We start from the raw sequence: 12,970 nt of genomic DNA, 5'->3' as shown, positions 1-12,970 counted from the left end.
AAGGATCTACATTTGAGTCAAAGGATGGATATATTTTCCCTACCTAGCATCCTTCAAGCTGAAAGGTGCTATTACAAAGAGAGGGCAGAAACCTTTTTGTCGTCTTTGCTCTTTACACAACAATATGAGGAAACCACAGGCACACAAATATGTTCCAAATAACCGTGTTTATTAACTCTATACAAACATGCAAGGCCTAGTTATGTGTTTAAGTAATTTGCTCCTTGGCAACCTACCAGCAACTTTTGAAATACAGAGTACAGTTAGTGCCAGTAGAGGGCTCACAACTATTTAAAGGTATACTACCCTGTTCCTATAGGCTACAGCCATTAGTGTGAGAACTGTGGGAAGCCTCCTTTATAAAGAGGGGGTGGAGAAGGGAAATGTCACCATTACAGAAAACTTGAAAGTGGCTATTATAGAAGTGAACAGTGGCTATTGTTACACAAAAAGGGAAAGTGGCCATTACAGTTTGCTGATGGCGCCTCCTAGAGCCCAAGGCCTGCAAGGTCACACTATTGCCAACTCTTGCCATTTTGGGGGGAGTGGTTGGATTTCAGAGGGTCTCAGAGCACTTCTGGCAAAGTTCATTACGCTAGAAGCTGGCAGAGTCTCTCCCCTCCACTGGCCACTCTCACAGAGTTCGGGAGAAGAGCGAGTAAAGGGACCTGCAGCTCAGCACAATTTCACCCCTTCCTCCCTTTCTATGAGAAAAACAGGCTGTCACCCCTGCAGCACCCAGCCTGGGGAGAAGCAGAGGGGGCGAAGAGCTTCTACTGGAGAAGCCTCTCCCAGCCTGGGAAGGTGGAGATGGGACCCTGCTGCGGCCCCCAGGCCTAGGAGAGGGGGCTGAAGAACTCCAGAGGTGAGGCTGGTTGAAGGCTGAATTGAGGGGGGAGAGCAAAGGGTCAGAACTGAGAGGGAGTGAAGTGATGGGAGCACAAAGTGGCTGAACTGAGTGGAGTGGGAAGGGGGGGCAGCAGAACAGATGGGCGGCAGGATTAATACACCTAACCAGCACACGTAGGAGAGTGCGCAGACCTAATTAGAGCGGGCAAGGGCTCTTCAAGAATCAAGAGAGAAAGACCAAAAACACATCACAGGATTGTTGTTTTTTTTTAAAAAAAACCACTCATCACGTTTGGGCCAACGTTCATTCTGAGACACGCCACCAACTGTCTCTGCCCCACGTGGCAGAGGAACGCGCCCAGCCAATGAATGGGTGGGGGCGGGGCGCGAGAGGCTGGCCGCCAACCAATGGGGTGATACCGCGTGAGGACAGAAAGCGCGAGGCCAGGGGCAGCGCCGGTTAGCTGTTCACAGTTGGCGCGTCTAGCAGGCAGAGGCGGACGTAGACTCGCGGTGTTGAGGCTTCCCCCGTTTACGAGGCACCATGGTGGGGAGCGGGAGCCTCGGGGACGCGGGGTTTGGACCACAGGGTGCCGCAGGGGCGGGAGCAGGCTGGAGGGGAGCTGCCGGCGGAGTTGAGGGGATGCGCTGCGGGGAGGGAGGCGGGGCGGCCGTTAGGGAGCGCGAGACTGGGAAAGGGAGCGAGTTCCGTGGGCGTGAAGCGCTTGCCTGGCGAGTGAGGTGGAAACTGGGGGAGCGTGGGCAGTCAGTGGCACTGTAGCAGCGCGAGGGGAGTTTGTTGGCCTTTGGTGGTTGGCCCCTCGCCCAGGCAGAGGCGGACAGGGAGCGTGGGTTGTGTAGCGCGCTGCAGCGTGGTAAGGGAGGACGGAGGCCGAAGCGGAGCACATGGGGAGGCTGCCGAGGGCAGAATGAGGGGAAAGCGCGCGCGCGTGGATATTTGCGCGCCAACCAAACTTCGGTATTCTGCGCATCGGGAAACTGCCCCCTTGCCCTTTGGGGAGGAGCGCGCGCGCAGCCAATCGGGGGCTGCGAGTCTGCCCGGCAGCCAATGGGGTTGTAGCAGGTGTGGCCTAGAGGCGGTTGGCGGGCGCGGTCGTGGAGCAGATTCGATATTTTGAGCCGGAGTTTTTCGCGCCATGGTGGGGAGCCATTAGGGCAGAGGTCGCGAGGAATTGAAGCTGGGCCAGTGGTGTTGAAAAGGGGCCTGAATAGAGTAGTGAGGGGAGCACTTGAGCGTGAAAGTTCTCGGGGAGATAAGGGATCTGGAGTGAATGAGGTGACAACTGGTGAAATCAAGGAGAATTTGAAGAGACAAGGAAGCTATTGTGTGGCCAGGTGGAGAAGAGGGGGCACAGGCACAATGGAACCCATTTTTTCTCCCTCCCCCAACCTATTTACTCCCTGATACAGGGTCCGGGGCCCATTTAGCTGTTGGAGGAGGCTGATTTAAAGGTGCATGGTTGTGTGGTACAGAAGTGAGTTATGGGATGATAGTTGTAGGCTTAAAGGGTGCTCCTGAGCAGGTAAAGTGACATTCAGGGAGCTGAAGGATAACATTTCAAGGTAGAGTAAGAAAAGGAGATTTGCTGCCCGGTGGGGAGGAGGGGGAATATTGCTGAGCAGGTATTGCTAAACATACATGAGGTCTGTTTAGATTCAGCAGGGAAAGTTAAAGGCAGATTAGGAGATTTGGTTCAGGACCCTCAAAGAATCCAATAGTGGAGCCACAGAATAAAGAATTGCCAGGCAGATGACCAGAAGTAGATTAAGTGTTTATAGTAATTTTGATTAAGATAAGAAAGGATAACTTGTTGGGTAGATTCTGATACCCTTTATCTAATGCATCCTTACACAAGAGATTGGAGGTTTTGGGGATCATTAATATAGACATTTCTGCCCTGAGTATGTAATATTATTCAATGAAAAATAACATGCAAATTAAAGAAAGGTGTAAAGGAAGCTAACAGGAACACTTATCAACGATACTATGTATGCAGCATGCTGGAAGGGGAAGATGAGAGAATACACTACTTGTACAACTAATTTCATTCATAAGGGTTAAAACTGGAAGATGGAGGAAATTTTGCACAATACTTTATTATTTAATCATTAGAACAATTTACCAAGGTTTGTGGTGGATTCTCCATCACTGACAATTTTTAAATCAAGATTGGATTTTTTTTTAAAATATATATTTTTGGGGAAGGACTTTAGCCTGAGTTGTACTGGAGGTCAGATTAGATGATCACAGTGGTTCCTTCTGGGCCTAGAATCTGAAATGAATCTGTTCCCTGTTTTGTCCTCTTTTACAGCGTGAGTGTATCTCTATCCATGTTGGTCAGGCTGGTGTTCAGATTGGCAATGCATGCTGGGAATTATATTGTCTTGAACATGGAATCCAGCCTGATGGTCAGATGCCCAGTGACAAAACCATTGGAGGTGGAGATGATTCATTCAATACTTTCTTCAGTGAGACAGGGGCTGGTAAACATGTGCCCAGAGCTGTATTTGTGGACCTCGAACCAACTGTGGTTGGTATGTATACTGTATGAAGTTAAGAGATCTCTTGCTTAGGAGTACTTCACTATAATTTGGTTTTCCATTTAGTTTTTCAAATGAAATGGGAACAGTCCACCTTTTAGATTGTGATAGTCTTAAATGGACACTGTAAACTTAAAAATACATTTCTGTCTGCATATTTTTATGGTTAAGTTAATAAGACTATTGTATTTAAAAGATGCTGAAATGTTTTCCCTCTTGTGTGGATAGCAAAGGTAAGAAAACACACCTTTTAAAAAAAAATTAGGAAAATATGAAAATCCACAAAATATTGGTTGGGGGTTCGGGGCAGGTATTGTACTGGAAATTATATTGACTGACCGTTAAAGTACTTTCAACTCATGTAGTAAAAAAAATATGTTTGAAATGCTGTTCTTCTGTACTTTTTAGAAACCATATGTCCTAAAATACTTTTGCTGCAATGAGTGTTTGCAGTTTTATTGTCTCAAACATAACTGGGAAGATACACCATTGTAAAGACCTTTCATGAATAAGGTCGTTTGAAGTGCACTGGTGGCATATGAGGAGCATGTAAATGATATCTTGTTTATATGAAGGTGATTACTACAGTGCAGTGGTCTCCAACCTTTTTACACCCAAGATCACTTTTTGAATTTAAGGGCAATCCAGGATCTGCCCCGCCCTTTCTCCAAAGCCCCACCCCACTCACTCCATCCCCTCCTCTCTCCGTCACTTACTCTCCCCCACCCTCACTTTCACTGGGCTCAGGTAGGAGTTTGGGAGGAGATGCGGGCTCTGGGCTGGGGCTGAGGGGTTCGCAGTGTGGGAGGTGGCTTTGGGCTGAACCTGGGGTAGGGGATGTAGGAGGGGGTGAGAGGTGCAAGCTCTGGAAGGGAGTTTGGGTGCAGGAGGGGGCTCCAGGCTGGGGCAGAGTGTTGGGGTGCAGGATGGGGTGCAGTGTGTGGGCCCTGGGAGGGAGTAAAGGGGGTTGGGCTGCTGGAGGGGGTACAAGGTGCTGGCTCTGGGAGGGGTGTCAGGGCTGGGGCAAAGTGTTGGGGTGCAGGATGGGGTGGGGGTGCTGGCTCTGGGAGGGGGGTTCAGGGCTGGGTTGGCGTGCTGGCTCCAGGAGGGGGAACAGAGCTGGTGGTTGGGGTGCGGCCTCCCACTAGGCAGCACTTACCCCCGGCAACTCTCAGTTGGCGCAGCGTGGCTCCTGCTAAGGCAGGCTCCTTGCCTACCCTGACCCCACTCCACTCTTGGGAAGGGGCCAACGGGGTTGGGGGGTGGCACGAGGTTCCTTGTGTGCTGCTGCCCCTCTCTGCAAGCACCAACCCCACAGCTCTCATTGACCACAGCTCCCCGTTCCTGGCCAATGGGAGCTGTGGGGGCGGTGCTTGCAGGCAGGAGCAGTGTTGGGAGGGAGACCCCTGCCGCCTCCTGCCTGCGGGACCGTGCTGGCCCCTTCTGGGAGTGGCATGGGGCCAGGGCAGGCAGGGAGCCCAGCTTTGCCGCCGGAGATCACGATTGACCGGTTGGTGACCGCTGCTATAGTGGCTAATGGACCAATGAGCAGACCAGATTGTAACTTGGAATAAAAACAGTTTGTATTTCTAACACATCTTTCATTTGAGGATTTCAGGTTACTTTACAAAAGTGGGTAAGTAGTATAATCTTCATTTTATAGAAGGCTTTCCATCTAAGGCAGGGGTGGGCAAACTTTTTGGCCTGAGGGCCACAGCTGGGAATAGAAATTCTGTGGCAGGCCATGAATGCTCACAAAATTGGGATTGGGGTGCAGGAGGGGCTGAGGGCTCTGGGGTGGAGCCAGAAATGAGGAGTTCAGGGTGCGGGAGGGGGCTCTGGGCTGGGTCGGGGGGGAGTGGAGTGCGGGGAGGGTGAGAGTTCTGGCTGTGGGTGCAGGTCCTGGGGTGTGGATGAGGAGTTTGGGGTGTAGGAGGGTGCTCTGGGGGGGTGGGCGGGCAGGCGGGGGATAATGGTTGGGGTGTGGGAAGGGGTGCAGGTTCTGGCTGAGGGTGTGGGCTCTTCAGTGGGGCTGAGGATGAATTTGGAGTGCAGGAGGATGCTGCAGGCTGGGATTGAGGGTTTTGAAGGGCGGGAGTGGGATCAGGGCTGGGGCATGAGGTTAGGAAATGGGGAGAGGCTCAGGGGTGCAGGCTGCGGGCAGTGCTTACCTCATGTGGCTCCCAGAAGCAGCGGCAAGGCCCCGCTCCAGGTCCTATGCATCGGGGCAGCCAGGGGGCTCTGCTTTGGACACTGCCCCCTCCCCAAGTGCCACCCCTGCAGCTCCCATTGGCCGCGAAGTGTGGCCAATGGGAGCTGCAGGTATGGCACGAGCGGGGCAGCGTGCAGAGTGGAGCCCCTTGGCTGCCCCATGCATAGGAGCTGGAGCAGGGCCATGTCGCTGCTTCCAGGAGCCGTGTGGCACGGCCCCCGAACCTGCTCCCCAGCGGGAGCTCAAGGGCCAGATTAAAATGGCTGGCAGGCCAGATCCGGTCCCCGGGACATAGTTTTCCCACCTCTCATCTAAGGCATAGAAAGGGAAAGTGACTTGATTAATGGTTAAATAGGTAGAACTTGTGTGTCACAGGAATGTTAGGACCCAATGCTTTCAGCCTCCTGTGAAGCACACCCTCATTTGGGTTATTTCTCTTGAGCTTGGCTTCCTAATTATTATTTTTTTTCAATAAAAAATATTTTTTTAAGGATCTTTATGGAACACATCCTTTGAAAAAGCAGCTTCTTAGAGCTTTACTGATACAGGAAGCACTGATTTCCTTTTGAAATGTCACTGCTGCTGTTTCTCCTTGCCATAAGATGGAAATCACCACTTCTTAGCTCCTCCGGTGCCCTACCCAGCATCAATGCAGTAGTAATATGTTATTTTTAAAATCAGACTGAAATATAGCATTGGAAGCTGTTATAGGAATCCCATTTTGCCTTCCTCCGTTATGAAGATTAAGTACAGTGGCCCAGATGAGAGGAAGATGCACAAGTAGTGAGACAAATATAGGGGCAAATATAATTACCAGTTTTGGATCTCCTTGCTCCTATAAATCATCTAAGATTATCACTTAAAAAGAAGAAATAGAAAAATCTTCTTTTCCCTTTACACAAATTACTTCCATCCTTTAAAATGCTATTTAAAAAAAAATTGTTTTACTGTTATCACAGCATGGTATTTCCTTGGTTTAATGTATATCTAACCGACTCCATCGCTTAGCATAACTATTGTCCTGCGTGCTCTCTAAAACCGTTACATACTGTTTGATCCACTTACAAAGTAATAAAAAACATCCTATTCTTAAAATCCTTCAAATAAACAAAGTAAAGTGAGATTTTTTTTCTCATTAGAATATGGAGCTGTGTGTGTGAGTGGAAGTACAAAGTAGGTGTATCAGAGTTTGCAGTTAAGGAAAATTGGGCTTTGTATCTCCCATTCATGTTAATAGCATCTTTTTTTGTCCATTTGACATCTATGGTGATCTACAGGCAAAGTTCAACTCAGTCTCTATCAGCTCAGTCTCTAACAGCAATCTAAAGGCATGGGATGGCTCCCAGAGTAGGTCCCAGTTTTCCCTGGTGGTCATAGGGAACATGGGCCACAACCACCTCTTTGTAGGTACATCATGTCTCCTGAGCAAAGGGACTGAAATTATCAGGGCTTTACACAAGAGATGTGTATGTATGTGTGTTCATAGCAGGGGAGGCTCTTTATGTCCCCCTGTTCCTCTCCCCCAGTGCACCTACATAAGTGTCAAGTAAGATGTAGTGCTGAGGTCGCATGCCAAAATTATCGATAGAGAATGGAACAGACCAAATTTACATCTGAATATTTTGTATTTTTGTAGATGAAGTACGTACAGGCACTTACAGGCAACTATTCCATCCTGAACAACTCATTACTGGGAAAGAGGATGCGGCTAATAATTATGCCAGAGGCCATTACACCATTGGAAAAGAGATTGTTGATCTAGTGCTAGATCGCATTCGCAAGCTGGTAGGAGTTCAAAGAGCAAGATCAGTATTTAAAATATTTGCATCAAATCTATCTCTTGCCATACATAGTTGTGAAACTGAATGTTATGTAAATACATACATAAAACTGAAGGTTCTGATGTGTTTCTTGAACACCCAATGCTTTCTAGTTACAGAGTTTGTTTTGTGATTCCTTTTTTTGACTCAAATTTTATTGGCTGAACATTTTTCATCAATATTGCTTAAACACAGACAAATGGATATGAAATGCAGTATTTCTTTTATGAGAACCCAGTAACATCTGTTAGTGATTTCTACTCTAAAATTTTTGCAGATGCTAGTTGTATGCTACTCCTGGCATCATGAATACTTCTAGGGTATAATTTTCAAAAGCACCTAAATGACTTAGAAACCCAAATCCCATTTTCAAAAGAGATGACAAACTCTGTCTCTTGTGAAAATGGGACATGGGTTCCTAAGTCATTTAGGTGCTTTTGAAAATTTTACCTGTAATCTTTTCCAGTGGTAAATAGATGCCCAATCCAATATGAGCCAAACATATTGAACATAAATTCCCAGAACCTGAAAAGATGTTGTGTGAAGTGATATTCTCAGCAAGGTGAGTTAACATTTCTTAAGCACAGTAAGCCAGCAATACAATTTCATTGCATTGATGTGCAGTCACAACTCTTTTGAATTGAACTGTCTTCCTATCACATGTCTTGCAATACAATTTCAACATATTAAAATCTTAGAACTACTTAAGAATGACTTAATTTAAAATCTAGGTATTTAAAAGTAGTTCTCTAATTTTAATTTACTGAAATTGTGTTGCGAGGCATGCATAGGAAGGCATGGTTCAATTCAAAATGAAAGTAATTGCGTGAGTGGTTATAATGCTAAAACCAAAATTTTGCTAGGTGTGAATTTTTAAAGCAGTTTACAAACACTGTGACAGTCTAACTGTAGCAATACTTTTATATGCAACTAATAAAATAATCCTGCTTATGTTTATATCAACTAGAGTTTTGCTTTTGACTATACTAGAAGTATATTTGCACCCTAAAAATGCAGTTTGGTTTTGAAAAGTGATTCAAATTGACATAATAGAGTTGGTTTTTCTCAGCATATCAAATTTGCTTAATTTACATATATATAAAACACCTTTTTCTAACTACCAACTCTGCAGCTTCTACTAGGAGAGTTAAATTGGGTTCTTCGTTACTTATACATCAGCATACCATCACAAAAAAAAGTCTATACTGGCTATCTTTTGCCCCATTTATACCTGTAAAATCCCTTTGTTTTCAGTAAAGCTGCACAAATATAACTAAGGGCAGAATTTGGCCTTGCATTTGGGATTGGCTTAATTGTGTTAATACATGCAAAATAGAATAGAATCCGTTTACACTCACATAGCTGTGGGCCATAATTTGCTTTAATTTACAGTGATGCTAATCTGAATTAAGTCCTTTAACCTCAGTGACCACTCCTTCCCACTTTTGTGTGGCTTTTTTTTTTTTTCCTCTTAGGCTGATCTGTGCACAGGGCTGCAGGGATTCCTCATCTTCCATAGTTTTGGAGGAGGCACTGGCTCTGGATTTGCGTCACTACTCATGGAAAGGCTTTCTGTTGATTATGGCAAAAAGTCCAAACTAGAGTTTGCCATTTACCCAGCACCACAGGTTTCTACTGCTGTAGTGGAACCCTACAACTCCATCCTAACTACGCACACAACATTGGAGCATTCTGACTGTGCCTTCATGGTAGACAATGAAGCCATTTATGACATATGTCGTCGCAATCTAGACATTGAACGTCCTACTTATACCAACCTAAATCGACTCATTGGGCAAATTGTATCATCCATCACAGCTTCACTGCGTTTTGATGGAGCCCTCAATGTAGATCTGACTGAGTTCCAGACCAATCTTGTCCCATACCCACGAATCCATTTCCCACTGGCAACATATGCGCCTGTCATCTCTGCTGAAAAAGCATACCATGAACAGTTGTCTGTGGCTGAAATTACCAATGCTTGTTTTGAGCCAGCCAACCAGATGGTAAAATGTGACCCTCGCCATGGCAAGTATATGGCCTGCTGTATGTTATACAGGGGTGATGTTGTTCCCAAAGATGTTAACGCAGCCATTGCCACTATCAAGACTAAGCGAACCATTCAGTTTGTGGATTGGTGTCCAACTGGATTCAAGGTATTTAGAAACTTGTCACATTGCTTAGTTTAGGAATTGTCAGTCAAACATTTAAAGGTAGTTTTCATACTACAATGCAGTAGTGTGTGCATTGTTGTACTATTCATATGTCAGGTTACATTTTAAATATGGATGAGTAAAGCCTGCAAAAATTAGTAGCTGCTTTCATAATTTAAATTTGTGATCAGAACTATATTTTTACAGGGTGTTTATTTTTATTTTTTTTAAAGTCATAACCTACTTTACTTATCTAAGTGGAATTACCTAGGAATGTGGCCATCTTTAACTAATGCACTCATGTGCATTTTCAACACAAATGCAAATTGCATAACTAAGCCAATTGGCGGGATTAACATTCTTAGATCCAAGTTTTTAAAGGAATATACAATAGAACAGGGGTTCTCAAACTTTTTTGTTCTGAGCTCTTCCCCCTCCCCAGCAATAAAAACTGCATGGCCCACCAGTGCCACAAAAACTGCTTTTCTGCATACAAAAGCCCGGGGCTGGTGTTAGGGGGTAGCAAGCAGGGCAGTTGCCTGGGGCCCCATACCACAAGGGCCCCCACAAAGCTACGTTACGTAGGCTTTGGCTTCAGCCTCGGGTTGTGGGGCTGAGGGCCCCAGGCGGTGGGACTTGTGCTTTCTGCCCTGGATCCCAGCGAGTCTAATTCTGGCCCTGCTTGGTGGACCCCCTGAAACCTGCTCGAGGCCCCCTAGGGGACCCCAGACCCCTGGTTGAGAACCACCGCAATAAGAGAATGAGTGCCTGTGTATTTTGTACCAGTGAATGCAAATACAGGATTTTGATCCACTTTTCTTTTCCACAGGGGTTTAAAAACTTTGCCATTCAAGGTATTAAGAAATGTAAATTAACCACAAACCCACTACCAACTGAACAAGTAACATCGCCTGCCCCTCACATACTACTTACTCTAAATAATGCTTCAGAAACACTTTGTCTATTGCCATAAACCACAAGTGTCTTTTTAGTGGATTACTAGTACACACCTCCAGATGATTATGGCAGCTGACTTCATCCTCCTGATAATGCACAAATTACTTAAGAAGTATACTGTGGCCTGGCTATTGCTGTTAGGCCAAGATTTCCTGACCCCTACCCCCAAAAAATTGGGTTTCTAAATCTATATTTTTGGTTCCTAAATACATGTAGTGTGTCAGCACTCTGAAAAATCAGAACGCTCATTAAATTAAGAACTGCTTGGTACTCAGGATTTTTGAAAATCAGGTCACTTATTTATTCAGGTGCCTGGATGGTGACGTAATCTAATAACAGGCTATTAATAAAAATCTTGCTCTGAGAATTTATCTACTTTAACATTTCAACTATCAAAGAGATTTTTTTTTAAAACCATGTCTTTAGGGGAAGCAGATTATGAAATTGTAACATGGTTCCTTACCCAAGTCAGCATCAGGTTCTCAAGCCATGTCTTGGTTTACTTCCTTACCTATGTCAGCTTGCTAGTGGTCCACACCCAGCACCTGGTGGATGAATATTTAGCTGTCAAGCCAAATCAAGTGTCTATGCATTGCAGGGCACGGAAGACCAAATACAAAAAGAACCTTTTCAGGGTTCAATAGTCTTTAAGTCCACCCAGCCTCAGAAGTCTCCTTGGTCCTCCCCAGCCTCTGTTAGTAGTCTTCCCCACAGGGTCTGCCCTGGTGTTCTCTCCAAAACCCTGCAAATTGAACCTGGCATTTGAAAAGGAAGATGTTCTTTCTGGCTTATGCAGCATCACCTATAGAAAAGAGTGTGCTGACCAAACTACCCTTTACTTGTCCTTGACCCAACCCCGTTTTCCTCAGTGGTGTTACACACATGTAATAGAATTTGGCCCTGTAATTGGGTTTTAGTTGATTCCGTTGATGAAGCACAAAACAGTATATAAACTAGCCTTTTCACTAGATGTGCTTAACACTGCAGGCTAATGAGGAAACAGTAATGACATCTTATAGTTTTCCCAGAGTAAGAAGATAAAGACTGAGCTTACAAAAGAACCCTGCTGGTTAAATTCATTTACGCATTCAACATTAAATAAAAGTCAAATGGTGTGACTCTTTCTCAGCATGAACAAGGGGGGGCAGAATCAGGACTGTGGACAAAATTAGGTATTATGCTAAAAATACACATACTGGTTCTCAGAAGCTGAGAAGTTATGTGCGATGATGTTGCCAACTGAAAATGAGGTTGTGTTTAGTGTTTTTCTTAAAACTTCAGCTGCTGAAATCATGATATTGCATGAGAATTTCAACTTTCATTTAAAAAATATGGTTTTAGAGACTAGCTCAAAAATATGAAGCAAGTGCACACTAAAGTCTCAAAACAGGAGGCTGATAAAAATAACTCAAGTTAGTTTGATTTTTTTTTTTAAGCCAATCTCAAGATTTTCAGGAGCTGGATTTAGGATTTTTGAACATTTAGCGTTGGCAATACTGCACCAGCACAGAGAATGGTAATCTCTCTTGCACAATATTGTCAGCATGTCTTAGTTTGCTAAATAAACTATGAGAAAAATAGAAGAAATGGACACTTTGAAATACTAATTTAAAGTTGCTGTTTTTTTTCCCTCTCAAAGGTGGGCATTAACTACCAACCTCCCACTGTAGTGCCAGGAGGCGACTTGGCCAAGGTGCAGCGTGCTGTGTGTATGTTGAGTAATACAACTGCTATTGCAGAAGCCTGGGCTCGTCTTGACCATAAATTTGATTTGATGTATGCTAAGCGTGCCTTTGTACACTGGTATGTTGGAGAAGGGATGGAGGAAGGAGAATTTTCTGAAGCCCGGGAAGATTTGGCTGCGCTTGAGAAAGATTATGAAGAAGTGGGTGTAGATTCTGTGGAAGCAGAAGCTGAAGAAGGGGAGGAATATTAAAAGATAGACTAAAGTCAGAAAATGTTTTTCAATAGGTTTTTTTTAATTCAGTTCACTTGTTTGGTTTTCAAATAAAAGTTTAAATGTTATAACATTTTTTTTATTTTGTTTGTTATTTACCAAAAAAAATTACAAAGCAGGAGTATTTTTAGGATAAACACTTAAGAAATAAAAAATACTTCGTAAGTACTTGTTAAGCAACAAGAAAAGGATATAGCCTGATGACAACATGGGGTTTTGTGCCAACCAAAATGTAAATAACCTAGAAGGTACATCGAAATGGTGGTTTAGCATGACCTTTGCTGCTTCTGAAATAAAATGCTGTGCATTTACAAATCTCAAAAGATGCAATTTAGCAACAGCGGATACCCAGCAGAGTGACTGCTAGACCTGCAGGCCCGGGCGATCACGTTTCAAACATCTGAGGGGGGCGGAGTAGAGAGATAGATATATATTTTTTATTTTTTATTTATTTTTTTTA

General features: G+C 44.7%; 1 protein-coding gene across 2 annotated transcripts; it reads left to right on the top strand.

Annotated features, from left to right (window-relative positions):
- Window positions 1-1,261: 1,261 nt before the first annotated feature.
- LOC120372463 (tubulin alpha-3 chain) lies at window positions 1,262-12,583 on the top strand. 2 transcript variants are annotated; one of them, XM_039489616.1, is made up of 5 exons: window positions 1,262-1,396; window positions 3,183-3,405; window positions 7,260-7,408; window positions 8,919-9,599; window positions 12,193-12,583. In XM_039489616.1, the coding sequence occupies exons 1-5, from the start codon at window positions 1,394-1,396 to the stop codon at window positions 12,487-12,489; spliced, it is 1,353 nt and encodes a 450-aa protein (XP_039345550.1). In that variant the 5' UTR covers window positions 1,262-1,393; the 3' UTR covers window positions 12,490-12,583. The 2 variants fall into 2 exon arrangements, with proteins under 2 accessions (XP_039345550.1, XP_039345552.1); XM_039489618.1 differs by lacking the exon at window positions 1,262-1,396 and adding an exon at window positions 1,992-2,009.
- Window positions 12,584-12,970: the final 387 nt, after the last annotated feature.

The sequence above is a fragment of the Mauremys reevesii genome, linkage group 9 (assembly GCF_016161935.1).
Source record: "Mauremys reevesii isolate NIE-2019 linkage group 9, ASM1616193v1, whole genome shotgun sequence".
Lineage (NCBI taxonomy): Eukaryota > Metazoa > Chordata > Testudines > Geoemydidae > Mauremys > Mauremys reevesii.
Note: the sequence above shows the minus strand (reverse complement) of the source record. Positions and strands in the feature narration are given on the sequence as shown.